Source organism: Phragmites australis, chromosome 21 (assembly GCF_958298935.1).
Source record: "Phragmites australis chromosome 21, lpPhrAust1.1, whole genome shotgun sequence".
Classification (NCBI taxonomy): domain Eukaryota; kingdom Viridiplantae; phylum Streptophyta; class Magnoliopsida; order Poales; family Poaceae; genus Phragmites; species Phragmites australis.
In genome coordinates this window covers 8,850,513-8,868,568 of record NC_084941.1, presented here as the reverse complement: position 1 = coordinate 8,868,568, position 18,056 = coordinate 8,850,513, and the positions used below count along the sequence as shown (strand labels likewise).

General features: G+C 43.6%; 2 protein-coding genes across 2 annotated transcripts; one reads left to right on the top strand and one right to left on the bottom strand.

The window, feature by feature from the left end:
• Positions 1-8,968: 8,968 nt before the first annotated feature.
• LOC133903885 (uncharacterized) lies at positions 8,969-9,651 on the bottom strand. The gene is made up of 2 exons (XM_062345362.1): positions 9,408-9,651; positions 8,969-9,312 (listed from the first exon to the last, which is right to left on the bottom strand). Exons 1-2 carry the CDS (start codon positions 9,568-9,570, stop codon positions 9,116-9,118), a joined length of 360 nt encoding a protein of 119 aa, XP_062201346.1. The 5' UTR covers positions 9,571-9,651; the 3' UTR covers positions 8,969-9,115.
• A 1,395-nt stretch (positions 9,652-11,046) lies between these two features.
• Positions 11,047-17,502, top strand: LOC133903299 (protein RRP6-like 2). Its single transcript, XM_062344606.1, has 14 exons — positions 11,047-11,834; positions 12,257-12,412; positions 13,295-13,453; positions 13,534-13,617; positions 13,763-13,842; positions 13,952-14,002; positions 14,103-14,202; positions 14,638-14,720; positions 14,805-14,850; positions 15,210-15,297; positions 15,387-15,556; positions 15,655-15,936; positions 16,025-16,138; positions 16,647-17,502. Exons 1-14 carry the CDS (start codon positions 11,139-11,141, stop codon positions 17,241-17,243), a joined length of 2,706 nt encoding a protein of 901 aa, XP_062200590.1. The 5' UTR covers positions 11,047-11,138; the 3' UTR covers positions 17,244-17,502.
• Positions 17,503-18,056: the final 554 nt, after the last annotated feature.

Here is an 18,056-nt window from a genome sequence, read left to right as displayed (position 1 = left end):
CTCAGAAGGAATAGGATTTCTGGATTGTTATATAAAATGCGATAATTTGGGCATGGATACCAATATCCCATAAATAAAATAACAAAAACATAAAATAAATAAACATGATCTTTCGATAATGTGCCAATAGTTCATATGGAAAAGCATCATCCATCATGTAAATATCAAGTACTGAACAACAGATATTTGAAAGAAAAATTGCTCTCAAACAATGATTAACAATTGGCCCAGGACTTTAATGGTCCAGCTCCCTAATTATCCTATAGAATTCATCATTAGTTGGGCAATATTCTTTAGCATCAGCTAGTAAAGAACATGTATTGAGTTCTCCTGAATCAAAGAAACTCCTTTGACAGTACTGCAATACCAAATCTAAGAGCACACACTCATAGTTGCAGTGGTGAAAATGAGCTGCAAATTGCATAAGGATAGTAACAACAACTTGTACTAGCAATTCATCCAGTACCAAAAATGTATAGTATACTCAGAGCTTACTGCAATAATAATCTAGGAACAACTCAACGGGTAGCACACTAGATAATCAGATAGCCAGATGTATCTCGATGTGCTAGACAGAGATGAAAAACACTACACAAATTCCAACTGCTAACAGTTGAAGTCACAAAACTAGAGAATCCACATGCTTATGCTAGATTACTTAGAGAACATGCCCAAATTTCAGCAATTCTATTCATCATCGAGCTAATACCTTATAAATGTTGCACTATCCAAAATCTAGAAAGAGAGAAAACAAATTACCCACAGAGAGATATGCTTAAAAGCAAAAACTATAGCGGCAAGGCACAACAATGACGCCGTTGTACCAGAAATCCTATTCGCAACTATTACTGCCAGCGAGGACAACAGAGATACAAGGCCTCACCACACCACGTTGGCGTGTGCGTGCAAGCCTCAACAACTACAGCTCCGATGAGCACCAACACAGCAGCTCCACTACTGAATCTCCCAAGTGCCAAAGCCCTGACCCCCAAACCGAGCTCCAATCAACTCAAGATTAGAGCAAAAAACCAGATCAGAGAGAGCAGTAGTGAGTGGATATGGATGTTCCTGTGTTTTTTTCCTCTGTGTTCCTACAGCGAGAAGGAGCCGGCACCAGGGTTCAAAAATACGTCCGTTACCGCTCGAAATCCACGGTAATCGACCTTACCGGTCCGACTCAGTTTCATAATGCGCTCAATATCCAAATTTGAATTCAAAAAATTCAAACCAATTTTTAAAAAACTAAAAAAAATCAGAAAAGATTCCATAAAAAACTAGAGGTAATTCTAAGACTATATGTGAAAAGAATTTTCAAAAAAATGTAGTTTGCATCACCAAATAGCTGCTCGAAGATTGGGAATTCGTAAAAAGGCCGAAAATGAATAAAATGCCGAAAAGGGCCGAATGCATAGTGCAATCGGCCCGTTTTGGCCTAGCTCAAATGGATAAGGGAAGTCGGTGTTCAGCTCGTGTTTGTCCATAGCAAAAATCAAAGATTCGTTGCGTGACCGGCCAGATCCGTGATAGTGCTGCGGAAATCCAGCGTTGAAGCTTCGGCTATCAAGCGATTAGCGTCGATAATCGACCGCATTTGAGAGGTTACCGTCCGCCTTCGAAGGGCAGCGCGGAGCGCCTGACGCGGAGCGATTTTCGAAGCTCTTCGTTCGGTAACTGCCCATATACTAGTGATTTTTCATGTAATTCGTTCAGTAATCATTCTTAGGAAGTCACCAGTTCATTGTGTGGTTGATTAGGACAATTTAGTGGTTGATTTGCTTGATTATTGACCCTATTGCGTCGGTTTTTAGCCTGATGTGCATGGTTGTTACCTTGTACTGGCAAGGGTTGTTAATATTGGTCAAGTTAATTGTTTCTTGAGACATTTATGCATGACTAGCAACATGCCAGCACATGTTTATCAATTTAACCTGCATGGACATAATTATTAGTAGGTTAACCATTGAGTTTTCTTTTTCAACAGAGACAATACAAACTAGTTAGTGTCGGTTATGCCGTTATGGTCCGTGTTTAGGTTGTTACTTGTTAGGGTTAGTTAGTGTCCAAAAGCGTTGGTTAGCGCCTAGTAGTTGGTTTTGTTCAATATTTTCTCGCTGTTGGAATTTGTGGAGTGCTAATAGGATGATATATGTTGTTTTGGAGTAATCGATCACGAATAGAGATATGGTGTGGCAACATAGGGACAATTTGGCCCCAGGGTTTAGGTGCAATTACTGCAATAAGAAAAAGAAAGGCGATGGTGCCACAAGGTTGAAAGAACATTTGACAAGGTGCGGATCGAATATTATACATTGTGATATGGTGCCTCCAGATGTGCGTGATTATTTCAGACGTGAGCTGGATAGGGAAAGAGATAAGAGGAAGGGAAAGTCTGAGGAGAGCTTTCGGAGGCAAGAGTCAGCAAAAGTTTAGGTAGATTTGACAAGCGATAATGAGGAGACGGAAGAGGAACAGGTGCAGCGTGCCATGGCTCAGTCCAGGGAGGAGGAAGAGTTCAGGAGGAGGGCACGTGAGTTCTACAAGCATGGAGGTGGTAGTGGAAGTGTCAGAGGAGGCAATGTGTTAAAGAGGATGCTTAGGAGGGCATCTTCAACCAGGGAGCCACCACCAAGTGTCACAGATTACAATGTTGCTATAGCAAAAGCCCCTGTGCAACAAAAGATTGACACCAGGTCATGGAGTGTGAAGGGAAAGAAAGCGAAGAAAGCTATTGGTTTGGTATGGTCCAAATTTTTCCACACTTCAGGTATTCCTGGTTGAAGGGCGGACGACACATTCTTTATTGCCGCAGTAAAAGAAACACAGAAATGGGGTGAGTGATTAAGTTTGTAATGAACTTATTGTTGTCATATTTCTTTCTTTTTGACTTATGACCATCTGTTCTATAACAGGCGATGGTATACCATCTCTAACTGGTCGGGATATAGATGTTAAGTAACTGAACGAGAACGAGAATGCATTGAAGAAGATATTTGACAAGTGAATGCTAGAATGGTTAGAGTATGGTGTGACCATCATGTGTGATTCTTGGACTGGATCGACGCACATGAGTATTATTAAATTTTTTATATATTGCAATGGTCGTATATTTTTTCACAAGTCTGTAGATGCGACTGACTACAATCAAGATGCAAAGTATTTGAACAAGGTTCATTTTTTTTTGAGTTGGTAACATAGTATTGCAATTGTTGCATATTTATTTGGTTGATTCGTTTATGTAGGAGATAAGAGCAGTGGTCAATGATTTGGGGCCACAAAATATTGTGCAGATCGTGACTGATAACAGGTCTAACTATAAGAAGGCTTGTCAGGTTCTCAAAAGGGAATATCCTGCTATTGCGTGGCAGACTTGTGTGGCGCATACGATAAATTTAATGTTGAAATCAATTGGTGAATTTAGATAACACAACATTATCATTCAAAGTGCAAGGTTCATATCGCGATGGATGTACAATCATTCAAAGCTACATGAAATAATGAAGACCACGATTGGTGAAAAGTTAGTGAGGTGGAATGCCACAAGATTTGGCACAAACTATCTATTTCTTGAAAGCTTTCTACACGAAAGGATAGGTTCATGCAATAGATGGCATCTAGTGAGCTCCAGCAGTCTCGCTACATTAATTCTGATATTGGGAGATATGCACATAGTTGCCTATCCAGCTTACCATAGTGGGACAATCTTAAAATGGTTGTCGATTCCATTCACCCATTGTATATCTTCCTCCGATTTGTTGATCAAGGCAAGGTGCCAACATTGAGTGAGATGCTCATGAGATACATCGTTGTCAAGCAAGAGTACAATTCGTTGTATCACAATGATAGAGATCCCTTTGAAAAGTAAATGGCAATTATCGATCGCAGAATGTATGATCTAGCGAATGGGACCTACATGAATGCCGATGATACACTCTTACCACTTGCATTCTTATTGTACTAATGCTTTTGGTTCTAATGCTTATGGTACTAATGCTTTGATCATCAACTTGCAGTGGCCGCATTGAACCCCCGCACACATTACACGTATGGCACGGGTCCAAACTTGTTCGAAGATCTCTGGGAGACATTCGAGATGATGACCGATGTTAGTACTGCCGCGGAAGCACTTAATGAGGTTGAAATATATCGGACAAAGTTTCTGTCGTTCGCTAGTCCGCTCGCTTCACGGATGGCTTGTGACGGCAGGACTCAACCTGGTACGAATTGCGTTGGCATATCTAACCATCGCATCACTTTATTTACTTTTCTAAACGTTATATCACTTTACCTACTTGTAGCTCAATTGTGGTCTATGTTTGGTTCGTCTACACCTACATTAATGATGCTTGACAGACGCCTAGTGTCTCAGTGCGCTTCATCTAGTGAGTGTGAGAGGAACTAGAGTATATTTGCATTTATCCACATGAAAGTTCGTAATCGCTTAAGCTACAAGAAGCTCCATAAGTTGGTACATGTCAACTACAACCTGAGAATACAGAATAATTTGGATGCAGGTATTAGGTCAACTGTTGATGATGATCCATTTCAGCAGCTTATGGAGCCCACATTGAACGAAGAGAACAATCCGCTCCGGGACTAGATGGAGACCGGTAGATCAAATGCTGCCCCAGAGCTCGATGAGGAGGGCACAAACAGTGACATACCCCTGCTAACTCACTTGGTGACAGACACAGTGAACCCACAAGATTTGCAACAGTGGGTTGCTAAAGTGGTAGGTGACACACACGGGAAAGATGAAGAAGCAAATGACGCATCTAAAGAAGAGAAAGAAGATTAAGGGTAAGGGCAAAAGACAAGTGCAAAGCAATAAGAGCACGGATAGTGACCCAAAGAGCTCAACTTACCAAGAGTCGAATGACAGTAGCTCAAAGGTAGATAGCGCTAACGATGACGGTCATGGAGCCGGTGTTCCTCCATGCCATCCTCTGTCGTTGCTCCCATGCAATTCACTTGTGAGAGTTAGTTTTCGTTTGCCACACATGACCAGAACCACGGTGCCTCATCCTCACAAAGGCATGTCATACAGGGTGGTCATGATGGACCATAAGATAGTGAGAGCTATTGTAGCAACTATGATATGGAGAGTAGTTCTAGATCGTATCTGTCGGTGAAATAGGACCGGGGGTTCCCCGATTCCCGGGGCCAGGTCAGCAGCAGTGCCACGTGGCGCCATGCCTTAGGGGTCACCTCCCCGGGAGGTCCCTGAGGGCCCAAGGAAGACAACCTCTGGGAGACGGTGCTCGGGGCTGTGGTCATTGGCCCCCGAGTACCCAGGTTCCCCGATAGCGAGAGAAGCCAAGTTCCGGGAGCGAGTGCTCGGGGCCCGGGTCAGTGGCCCCCGAGTGCTCGGAGTCCCCCGAAGACCCAACATGAACGGTATCGGGAGAGAGTGCTCGGGGCCGTAATCAGTGGCCCCCGAGCACTCGGTTCCCCGAGGACCTGAGGAAGACAGTTCCGGGCGGCGGCGTGCTCGGGGCCACGGCCACATGGCCCCCGGGTACCCGAGCTCCCCGAGGACACGAAGCCAACAATACCGGGAGAAGGTGCTCGGGGCCGGGAGCAATGGCCCCCGAGCACCCGAGTCCCCCGACGACCCAAGATGAACAGTACTGGGAAGGGGGTGCTCGGGAGTGGCTCCCGGGCACCCGCAGTTCCCCGACGACGTTAGAAGCCCCTTGTCGCTGGATCCCACAAGGGCTCAGCGGTGAGATGTCAATCAGTGGGAGGCCCGATGCTGCCTCAACAAGAGCATGGCCTGTCACTTCCGACCACTCCCCCCACGCTTATCGTCAGTCCCTGCTACCGCTTAGTAGGGAGGCGTGTGAGCATTCAATGCAGCAAGACTTATCGCCTGCCCCCCCTGCTGTGTCAGACTCCCTCTGACCCAGCGGCGTGCGGGGCGGCTCAGAGGCTGCCCGGCGGCCCCCTGCGTCTGCTAAAGCTAGGACGTGAAGGCCGACGGGACAGCTCAGAGAGCGTGTAGTCAACCCCTGTAACATCAAACTGTAGCGTCAGGATAGCTGCTCTCTATTTATATTTACGGGAACTTGTGCCCCCAGCGGGGCACGCAAGCCTCCCCCAGTTGTATAAAGGGGGAGGAGGGGGCAGACTAGATAGTAGCTCGAGAGAGGTCAGGCTGAGTCTCTAAGACTCGATAGACAGACCGAAGGACGGGATAGACTCGAAAGAGATCTTTGGCTCTGGGGACTTCGGACGCCAACAAGGAAGAGGCGAACAGAAGGAAGCTCACCAAGCTCAGAGAGTCCGGCACTTGAAGACCCGGGCTCCAAGTAGATAGACAAGAAATACCATTGTAATACATAGCTCCCGCTCAGCTCCGGGGCGTTGGAGATCCAGAAAGGGCGTTCCAAGAGCCCTCATAATACAATAGCACACACACAGGAGTAGGGAATTACGCCTCCGCGCGGCCCAAACCTGTATTAATCCTCCGTGTCCACCGGCCCGACCGGTTCCCACCTGTTTCATCATCCAAGGCGGATTCAGGATCATCCCCCCGGCCGAATCTCTAAAAATGGGTCTCTGGGGATCCCCGCGACAGGAGTTAACCCTCCGACAGTATCCGTACCACTATCCTATCCCCGATACTCAGTCAGAACCTCCTATTCAGTGGGTCTATGAGTGGCATGACCCTAAGTTTTATGCCATATTGCAAGGATAATAGTCAACCACTTCTGTATGGATGGGGCAGAGTATAAGGCAGAGTTGCTATCTACACGACGGATAATACTCATATCCACCGATGAGTACAATACAGCTGAGTTTAATCGCCCTCAAGTTGGTGGTTTTGAAGGTGATGATAATTTACATTCTGCAACTACTTTATTTCCATATCATGGTATTGTACTAATTTTTTTCCATCTCGTCGGTTGCACGTTGAGTGGATACTATGTAAACTACATTTTAAGCATTGACCATCACTTTATATGTATATATTCGATAAAACAATTATATAGTCATGCCTGTATTGCTATTTGTATTATTTGTATGGACAATTAGACATATTTATTAATTTGAGGTGCTACATATGTAATATATACATATATTCAATAAAATAATTATATGGTCATGTTCGTATTGCTATTAGTATATATTTATTTTCTTGAAAATGTTCAAAATATAGCAAAGGTCATGCCAAAAAAATTTCTGATTAAAAAAAGCATAGCAAATCTCATGCCATATTTCTTTTTATTTTTCTGGTTTTTTTGTGTGTTTTTATGATTTTCCTAGAAATTCATAGAAATACAACTAAACTGGTCGGTTACCACTTCAAATCGCTCGGTTTTCAATCAAAATTGCTCGGTTAACGAGCGTATGGTTATCGAAAAAACCATTTGGTTTATTGCAAAAGCGCTCGGTAACCGGTCCAATTCGATCGGTTACTGAACGGCGAATTTATCGATTTTTTTTCTAAATTTCAAATTTAACCGAGTGAATTTTGAACGAATTCTTGCCGAATTTCGAGCGGTTATCGCGATAACCACGATTTTTCGGTAATCGCCCGGGTCCGATTTTCATGTCTCAAATGATATTGTGAACCTTGGCCAGCACCCATATAGAGGCTACGACGACCCCATGCAACCCACGATCCCGAGGGAATCGGAGGCCGTTGCACCACCGTCGCCGCTCGACCACCGTTACCTTCCTCTTACGCCACACGCAAGGATTTTTAGCTTTTCCTTCTTGCCCTAGCAGACCGGCTCCTCCTCTTGTATACGCCAACGTAAGGACTCGGCGGACAAAGAAGCAACAGCCCAGCCGGTCCAATGTAAAAGAGCCCATGAGAACATTAAAATTCATATTTTCATCAATACTTTGGTCTTTTTTTCTACTCCTCGGTATGTTTGCTCGGGATACGAATTTGAATGGCAATTCTGTATATGTGAGCTGAGGAGCAAAGAGTACTTTTTATTTTACAAAAATGGTTTGTTGTTTGATCACATGGATCTCGTTCAAAAGAAGCTAGCATGTTGTGTGAATGGTGATGAGAAAAAACTGTCGGTTTAAGTTTCGTATGTGCCATAATGCCTTTATCAGACCGACGATGTGTAACGCATGAAATAGGTGAGGGTTAGGGATCAGGGTCGTGGATGCTAGGTTTAGAGGGATAGCTGCAGCAGCAGCCAAAACGGTGGTTAGATGAGGTAGGTGATGAAATAGAGTAATTAGTACAGTGGTATAGACGGATCTAGTGGCTGTAGATGGGAGGAGGACGGTAGACCGATGGGAGAAACTAATGAAGCGTTCGGAAGAGGAAAATTGAAGAAGCTATTGGGACGAGAAGACGATCCGGAGATGTTGGATCTCCATCTGACCGCTTTTTTTAGATAAAGCTTCATCTGACGGATGAGATCGGTTGACTGTAATAAATTCATGTCTTCAGTCACCTGGCTCCAGCATCTCCCTTATTTTTGTCGATTTCTAGGGCGAAGGGAAATGGTCTCTCCCAATCCGTAGTAGTGATCGGTCGGACGATTGGCCAATAAAAAAACTAAAGTGATCTGACGATCAACGCCCTCAGAAATCAGAATGAACGCAACGCAGCATGGTATCTTATTGACGGATGTTCATTCACAGGTGGCAGTAGTAGGGTTTGATCTCTTGATCCATCAAGTTACTAACATAAAAAGCGAAACACCGATCCGGGACGGACAGAACGAATGACGGAACAGCTAACAAATCGAGTTGTACGACGTGAGCGACACTCCTGCCCCAGTTTCTTCTCGGTAAAGGCCGGCGATCAGCTCGTCGTCCGGTGAGCATGGTTGTCGTCACGAGGAGGCCTGCACCACCATGATCGGAGGCTGGTCACGTGGTGCGCGCGGTAGTCGCTCACGCTCCCCAGGAACGCCCTGCAAAGACAAACAAGCAACCGCGTACATGTACTTCAGTACTTGTGTGTTGGCATAGCTAACACGACGACGGTGTATCATCCAATCGGTGTTGCAACACGTAGCAACGTACCTCTTGATGACGCCGAGGCCGCGGCTACCGACAACGAGCAGGCCAGCGCTCATGTCGGCGGCGGCGCGGCACAGCGTCTCCCTGGGCTCCCCCTCCTCCACCACCGCCTCCGCGATCACCTGCACGTGCAGATGCAACCACGCCTCCGCCGCCCCGCGCGTGCAACGCACGTCACGCATGACCAGCACGGGCGACTTACCCGTCGTCGTCGGTGGCAAATCCGCTTGGCCCTGTCGAGCAGGCTGCGCGCGGTCTCCGCCTGCGCCGCCCGCACCGACTCCATCATCGACGGCGCGCCGTACACCGCTGGTCCTGCGCGCGTGGGCAGGCTTCACGTCAAACAAGCACAGGCACATACCAGCGGGTCGGTGGCTACTGACTAAAGCACAGACGCGTCGAAAGATCACCTGGGCCGGCCGGGTACATGATGTGGCGGAGCGGCTCCTGGGCGTGGACGTGCACCAGCGCGGCCCGAGGCTGCTGATCGGCGGCCGGGAAGAGGTGGTCGAGCACCCAGGCCAGCGCGTGGCGGTTGCCGTCGCTGTCGTCCACCGCGACAAGCACCTTCATTGCTCCGGTTCCCGTGGCCGGTCACTTCCTTTTCTTGGACCAGTGCTTTTTTCACCTAGTCAGGCTGGTTTGCGGCTTGTGAATCGTTGTGCGGTTATGAGGATTTCCGGCCGCCGCCAGCGTGCTTTATATGTGTGCCTCGGTTGGAGCTGGTCCTGAGATTTTGATGTTATAAAATGAAACTAAAATCGGAACCTTATTAAATTAAAATATATAAATAATTAATATATAAATAATTAAGTGTATTAAAAAATTGTTTCACGACACGGTCACATCGTCACGCGGATGAGATTGCCGCCCTTCCCACAGCGAAGCGCGAGTGCGCGACGTGGAGGAGAAGCTTGACGCTGTGGGCCACCAAAACCACTTCAACTCCTAAACTCTGTGTCTCTTCTTCCTATCCTCGGAGTCCCGTCGCCTCGAGGAGTTGAGAACCTTATGTCTCAGGCTTTCAAATCTTTTGGCCGTCTCATTGATTTGGAAGCATATAACCAGACAAAGATTTGCAATACCAAATTTAGACTCAATAAGCAAAGTTGTTTCCTATATCAGAGAGTCCCTAAATTTTGGGGGCTAGAGCGGTCACCCCGCTTGCCCCCTCCAGTGTCGGCCTGGGTCTTGCTGCGCATGGAGGTGGGGTGGGTTTGAGTGACAACAAAGGGGGCCGAGCCAGTGCGCACACGTGGCAGCCATGCAGGGGCGAATCGTCGCCCGTCGCCCCGGTTTCACGAGCGCTGAGCCGCCAGTGGCTTGCAGCGGTACAACCGTATTAGCATTGTGCCCTTTCACGCTACTTCCACACCCATTTGTTGACATCGTTGCCTAGCTAATTTCACGGCCGACCGCGTGATTGCTTAACGAAACAATGTAAAGCGTACATAAATTCTTCCTTATGGTGCTTCTATGTTACAGCTAATTTCAGAATCTTGGGGCGTGCTAGAATTTGAGTGCACAAACTCCACATATGCACTCCAAAGTTTTGCCACAACCTGATCCATGCATACCACAACCGTCTACGATTCAAAAAAATTGATGCAAGCTCTTAGAAAGTTCGAGTCGCCAAGATCAAGAGCGATCAAAATAGGGCAGTGTATGAATTAGCCTCACGGCGACCTTTTTTTTAGCTTCGTTGGTTCTTTGTTAGATCATGCCAGGCATGCAAAGTATATACAAGAAAACAAATTTTGTGGCAGTTCAACACAAAAACACTAAAAAAGAAAATAAACCCCCAAAAGGAAAAAAAAAGCAAGAAAATCGTTTTATTCAAACCCTATTTGCTAAAGCTACAATTTCCAACTCCAGATTAGATCTTATATTTATAGTTAAAGATCAAGTGATTTAAATCTTTAATTTTAGAATAAAATAGAAACAAAATGGTTTACCTAACTTCTTTATAGTTCTAAGCCTCTAAGCTCTATAAATTTTTAAAATTTAAAATAACCTGCTCTAATTTTTTTAATTTTTGGAACCGGAGCTCTGGCAAACTCTCGCAAGTCACGCAGCCGCATTTCAAGCCTTCATTCTCTCTCGTAAACCCTAAACCGCCGCAATCCCCACCCGATTTCGCCATGGAAGCGGACGAGGCTTCGCAGCCGCCTCCGTGGGCGCAGAATAAGTCGGCCGCGGCCATCGAGGTCTCGTCGGGTCCGCTTGCCGCCGCCGCGGCCCGCCTCTCCGCCCGCTCCCGCGCGCTCCCGTCGTCCCGCGACTTCCACTTCTACAACAACTTCCCCGCCTTCAAATCCCCCGTCGGCGCCGCCGCGGCCAAGGCCGACGCCTCCCTCGGCGTGCTAGGCGCCGCGCCGCTACTCCCGAGGCAGCAGCCGCCGTTCCCCGGGGCCGGCGACCTTGACAACGCGCACGACTGGCTTGTCGCTCTCAACGACGACCTGCTTGAGCGGTTCGGCGCCTCCATGGACGAGTTCAGGTCGCTGAGGGAGAAGGAGGAGGTGGCTGGGCGGAGGGCCGCCCCGGAGGAGACGGTGGGGGCGGGGGACGGGTTCCAGGTGGTGTACGGGAAGAAGAAGAAGAAGGTGGGTGGTCGGGAGGAAGGCGTTGGAAAGGTCGAGGCCTTTGGGGTTTCTGGCTCGGTGAAGATGGCCACAAAGGACAAGGCGACCGTGCCGGCGAAGGTGCCCTTCCACATCCCCACCATTCCGCGGCCCCAGGACGCGTACCGCATTGTGGTGGACAACACGAACAAGCCGTTCGAGCATGTCTTGCTTGAGCTGAGCGAGGACGGCACCCGTCCCGTGCACCCATTGGTTAGTGTCTTTCTGCATAATTTGTGTTAATCGCACGGCCTGTGTATTCTGTTTAGTGCTGTAATTATGAAAATATGCATGGAAGGAGAAAAAAGGATCCGTTTTTCGTTTAGTAGCGTGCAGTGAGTTTGTAGGACCAGGAGGATCAGCAAGTGTTGAATATGGCTGACGATAGATTATGTGAAAACGCACAGCATACATAGATGTGATAAGAAGAGCAGTATGATTGTGAAATTTTCATGCTTCAGTATTGTGGAAACTTGATAGAATACAAAATACTGTGGATGTATGAACATGCCTTCAGCATGGTTAATATAAAATCAGCATTGTACAAATTGGATAAATATGCTATTTTTCTTGTTCTGCATTTGTGTGCCAAATGTGCGAAACAGTTGATTTGCATGTGTGTTCTGTATTTTCAGGAGAAACTCCCTATGGAACAACTAATTGACAGAAATGTTCCTCATAGTGAGCCAGTAAAGCCACCTGCTTTAGATGATACCCCTTTTACATTTGTTGAAGACCTGAAAACCTTGGATGTGCTAGCCACGAAGCTAAAGAATGCAACCGAGTTTTCTGTAAGTATTTTACTAAGTTTAACTCAAGCTTGTCTTGTTTCAACTTTGTACAAAATGAGTATTGTGCTTGTTTCTAGCTGATGTCACAAATACTCCACTGACTATCGCAACTGACATGATAAGCAGTTTACGTTGACCTGATTGTCAGCATGCTTCTGTTCATGCTGTTTACTTTAATCATTCATGAGTCTTATTTACTCGATCGGATGGAGTATCAACTGAGATTAGCATTTTGAAGATTAGGTTGCCATTGTTAATGCACTGCTAAGTTCTGTAAATGACTACTGTGCGTTGATTTCCTTACTGGTGATATTATGTGTGTACATCGATAATTAAAGCTCATTCTCCACTGCAAATGTAATATTTTGACACCTTGGCTGTAACCTTAGACACTCATAAATCATATGAACTGTTTGATGGAAGTGACATGTGATTTATGTTGATATATTGATCCTATGAGCCATCTAGTTCTAATTATGTTTTCCTTACTCATGAGGCCTTTGTGGTAAATACTACAATGGATCATATTATAGTTATGTCATATTTGCCGCCAGTTTGTGGCTTTAATTATTATTTTTTATAATGTCCACAAAATGGTCAGATATACTACTTTCCGTTATCTTTCTTGGCTGTCTGAGTTAGTCGTACCATATTATAAGTCAAGATAGGCAAGATGAATTTCCCAATTTCTCGATGCATCACACTGCCTAGAAGAAATTTCACAATTTTCTCAGTACGTTACACATTGGTTCACCATTCGCTGCCGAAGTTTCATTTCTCTATGTTTCAAAGTTGTATAAAATTGTTCTTTTTTGGGTCTTGGTGCTTTTTTTTATATAAAAAAACTGAAATATCTTTTACTCTTTCCCCTACCATTTCCAGGTCGATTTGGAACACAACCATTATAGGTCATTTCAGGGTCTGACATGCTTGATGCAGATTTCAACAAGAACAGAGGACTTTATTGTAGATACTCTTAAGCTTCACAAATATCTCGGTGATTACTTAAGAGAACCTTTCAGAGATCCAACCAAGAGAAAGGTGCAACATGCTCTTTCTGTATGTCTGTAATTCATTATATGTCTGGAATTGTAGTTTCTCATTGCTCTTATGACAAATAGGTACTGCATGGCGCAGGTCGTGACATATTATGGCTTCAACGTGACTTCGGTATATACATATGCAACCTTTTCGACACAGGCCAGGTATGGTGCAACATAGGATGCATAGCCACATGATTCATTCATCTCGCTTTTGTTTCTGTTATTTTGCATTTTTATTCATACTTAAAATCATCATTTAGATGTTTTTATCAACTGAAGCTTGATCTTCCCCTCCAACGTAATACAGGCTTCAAGAATCTTACAGATGGACCGCAACAGCTTGGAGCATCTTTTGCACCATTTCTGTGGAGTGACAGCAAATAAAGAGTATATGATTCTCATTTACCCCCTTAATGCTTTTAGTGTACATTTTCCAAATTATCATGCCTTGGGATCTGTTTGGAAAAACATGACTAAGACATATATTTCCTTGCAGATATCAGGCAGCAGATTGGAGGTTGAGGCCACTTCCTGATGAAATGATTAAGTAATGTGCCTTTATACTCCTACTGCAGGTCCTTTGATTGTCATGTTTTATTCATTGTATCATACCATCAAGTGTATCTGTTTGGGATTAATGTGTGCAGGTATGCTAGAGAAGATACACACTATCTGCTGTATATATATGACCTGATTAGATTAAGACTGGTGAAGGAGTCGTCAGGTGAAAACGATCTTCTTTTAGAGGTAAATCTTTTGTTCACTAATTTTCCTTATTCCCCTTGTCTGATGTTAAGCTTTACTTGACTGCATTGCTAACAGGACCTATTGCATTGTTCACAGATTAATATGTAGAGAGATGCTGCTGAGCAATTAATTGCCTTTATTAGTATGGTAGACATTTCTATTTTTTCTCTTATGTAGATTTCAGTGTTTCTTAATCTGTGAGAAAGTGCAATGGGGTCCTTTATTGTGAAATGGAGGGAGAATTTTTGTTAAATTCATGTCTTATTCCTTGAGTTGTTGGCTTGTTGCAATCCATGGTACCTGAATTTGTGCTATATCTTGGGTCATAAATGCATATTCTCTTGTTGCACTCTTGTTACTTACATATTCTTTTCCTTTCCTGAACTATGTAACACGATATGAGCAAGTAAACTGATGTTTCTGTCATTATTGCAGGTTTACAAACGCAGCAATGAAATCTGTTTGCAACTATATGAGAAGGATCTGCTGACTGATTCATCATATCTTTACATACACGGGTTTGTATTTTTCTTGATTTACTGTAGTTTGTTCAAAACGAAAATCTATTGAGGCTTTGTAATCTCAATTTTGCTTAATTACAGGTTGAAAGAAAATGAATTGAATGCAAGACAGCTGGCAGTTCTTTCTGTAAGTACATCTTTCCTCTTTGAAGTGTCTGCATGATGCTGGTGTTTTTTCCCTGTCACATATATTCTACAGTTGTACATTATCATAGCCGTGTTGTTGGAATGACTTTATAGTTGTCCTAGTGGATGATTTCTTATGGATACTGCATTGCTTAGGGCTTAGGTTGTGCCTAGTTTTTATAGATCTTGACATCCTGACTGAAAAGTCATATCTTAATTTTCGTTAAAGTAATTCCCTATTTTCCTGTATACGTCTTTGATTAGCCAGAGGCCTGTTTAAAGTACTTAATATGTAGAGTAGAATAGAAGTTCAAACAAAACCAATCTATTACATCTCATTTATATTTTTGTCCTTCACAGAGTCTATATCAATGGAGAGATAGCATTGCTCGTGCTGAGGATGAGAGCACTGGCTATATATTACCCAATAAGATTCTACTTGAGATAGGTATTGCTGTATTGCTAATCTCAAATTGTGTAGGTGCATGACTTGTCTTGCCCTGGCTAACTTTTGTTCTTTGAATTTTGGATCTAAAGCAAAGCAGATGCCTGTGACAGCTGGAAAGTTAAAAAGAATTGTGAAATCGAGAAATCCATTTCTTGAGCGCCATCTCGGCCATGTCATTACTACCATAAGGAGTGCCATGGAAAATTCTGATGCTTTTGAAAGTATAGCTGAGCAACTAAAGAAGGGAAAGCTTGATGATGTATGTTATGCTGATCTTATGTTCATCTTCTACTTCACTATGCGATTTTCTATTCAGGCTTCAATATTTCTTTGAAACTAACATATGTTTTTGTGCAGTTAGTGGTGGTAAATACAATGAAGAGCAGTGAAGACACTGAGATGATTACAGCTGTCGATGCTGATAACAATGAAGATCCGAGTGATGAATCTGCTGTAGTTTCCACAGGGATCACAAATGCTAGTGCTGCTGCTCACTGTATGGGTACTGTTACAAGCGAAGCTTCTTTAGGTGATACCCAGCTAGAGAACATCACGCATGAAACTAAAAACTCAGGGACCTTATCAGGGTTGACTGCATCGGTGGATAAGGAAATATTTAGCAATGGTGGCCAGCAACAAGTAAGAAATATCTGTTTACATTTGTACGACTGTACCTCTGCTGTATTTCTTGACTTGTATTTAAATAGCTGCATTGTCCAATGTCCAGGTAGCAAAGGCCACTGTTCAAGTATCGAAGAGGCCTACAGCTTTTGGAGCTCTGTTGGGAAAACCAGCTTCTGGAAGAAGGCCAAATCTTTTTCCAGGGTTTTCAACTGAGCAGGTATTGTCTGTTGCTTATTGTGTACATTTATCTCTATTAGTACTGTAAAACTGACTAGTTAAGATATTGAAATCTTGTATCTAGGAAGACAGTTTCTGTGAATTAAGTTACTGATTGCTGTGAAATACTACTTGAAGATTATTCAAAGTGCATACTAGTTCTCACTATAGAGAAGTTTTGATGACTTAAGGCTTCAAGGTGTTAGGCATTTTGGTAGTATCGTGGTTAGTGCCTGTTCTTGCATATATCAATTCAATTAGACTAGGGAGAAGCATGTTTCTATACATACTTTGTGTTTGTAATCCTTTAAGTAGTGTTTAGCCATACACCACAATACGTCTTGAAATATTTAAGTTCACTAATCATGGTATATTGGTTTTATAAATTTGATGTCTTGTTTTGTTTTCAATATCAAAATTGGTTTTTCCTGTTAGCTTTATTAGCTTTCCATGTGAATACTTAGTGGTCATATCCATCCTGAATTGTTTTTTCTTTGTTACAATGGCAGGGTAAGAGTAAGGTAGACAAGATAATGTCTTCCGTGGTACTTCCTTTTCATCATTTCTCTGGTGGTGCAAAACCTCCATCAGCCGGCCTTCCATTGAAAGAATCGGTGCATTCTGAACCAGAAAGCATCCAACACAGTGATCCAGCTTGTCAGTTGGAAGAAGTGATTCAGTTGGACACTGAAACAGATGATCCCCAGCTTCAAGAAAATCACAACAAAGATGGGCATTGTGAGCCTGAAGACACGGAGATGTCCGAGCCCCCTTCAGATGTTCCCTCTGGTATTCAGCATCAATTTCGGTCACTCAACGAAGAAAGAAACCTAAAGCAGAACCACAAGACACCTCAAGAACCTGAATTTAATGAGCAGTTGAAGGCTTTTGATTACGCTGAAGCTAGAAAGAGTATTTCATTTGGCGAGCCTAAAGCTGAGAGGAGAAAAGATGGTGCAGTTGCCAGGGCAATAAACATGGATTCTGGGGACAAACGGAGAGCATCAAACAAACCCGGCGTCATAGAGAATGAGGGAAATTTCCAGAATCCACGAAGGCGGCAAGCTTTCCCACCTTCTGGCAATAGAAGTTCGACATACCACTAGTAGTTGAGATGTATAACTGACGAACTGTATTATTCCAAGATTTATGGATATAACAGTATTGCAGAAGGGGAACACGTTGTCTGGAATTCATATTTGGATCGCGGAAATATTTTGGGGAGATGAAACATTGAACTGGTTTCTCTTGCCCTTTGATGAGAAACCATCGAGGCCTCCTGCGTTGTGATGTCCGTGTGTTGACTATCAGAACTTCGAGAACAGTGTTATATAATGTGAAATTATTATATTTGAGACGTGGAAATTCCCCAGGATTCTAGTAGGAATTGCATTGTTTTCTGCAGAATTCTTGTGTTCTTTTAGATCTTGTGTTTTCCTATGGAACCGCTAATAGCTTGTTTGGAAGAAGGGTCTCGTTCTATAAATTTTTAGGATCAAACTAAAATTTAAGGATTTGAATCCTAAACCCCTGTTTCGAAATATTCCTTAAGTTTCTAAACCTGCTCGATTTACTTTCCACTGTGACAACTTGTTCTTGGCTGCTTATCAATACTTATAAATTAAAGCTCTAAAAATTGGAGGCATTCCCTACATATATTACTGTAGCTACTGCTCATGGCACTGTATTTATTGTTCATGTGGGTCCTACGTATGTATATATGTATATAACAGATATGTATATGTATACATATATGTGTATGTATATATGTATATGTATATTTACATGTATAATATAATTTTTTAAAATTCCAGAAAAATAGCGAAAGGTATAATAGTTATATTGATAAATCAGTTGAAATAATCTAAAATGCATAGAAAAATATCTAAAACTCAAAAAGAAATATGAAATAAATTTTG

Coding starts and splice junctions, on each gene's coding strand:
- LOC133903885 (XM_062345362.1), bottom strand. CDS start 9,570: ATGAAGGTGCTTGTCGCGGTGGACGACAGCGACGGCAACCGCCACGCG. Junction 9,313..9,407: donor CATGTACCCGGCCGGCCCAG/GTGATCTTTCGA, acceptor CCACGCGCGCAG/GACCAGCGGTGTACGGCGCG.
- LOC133903299 (XM_062344606.1), top strand. CDS start 11,139: ATGGAAGCGGACGAGGCTTCGCAGCCGCCTCCGTGGGCGCAGAATAAG. Junction 11,835..12,256: donor CCCGTCCCGTGCACCCATTG/GTTAGTGTCTTT, acceptor CTGTATTTTCAG/GAGAAACTCCCTATGGAACA. Junction 14,203..14,637: donor AAAACGATCTTCTTTTAGAG/GTAAATCTTTTG, acceptor TCATTATTGCAG/GTTTACAAACGCAGCAATGA.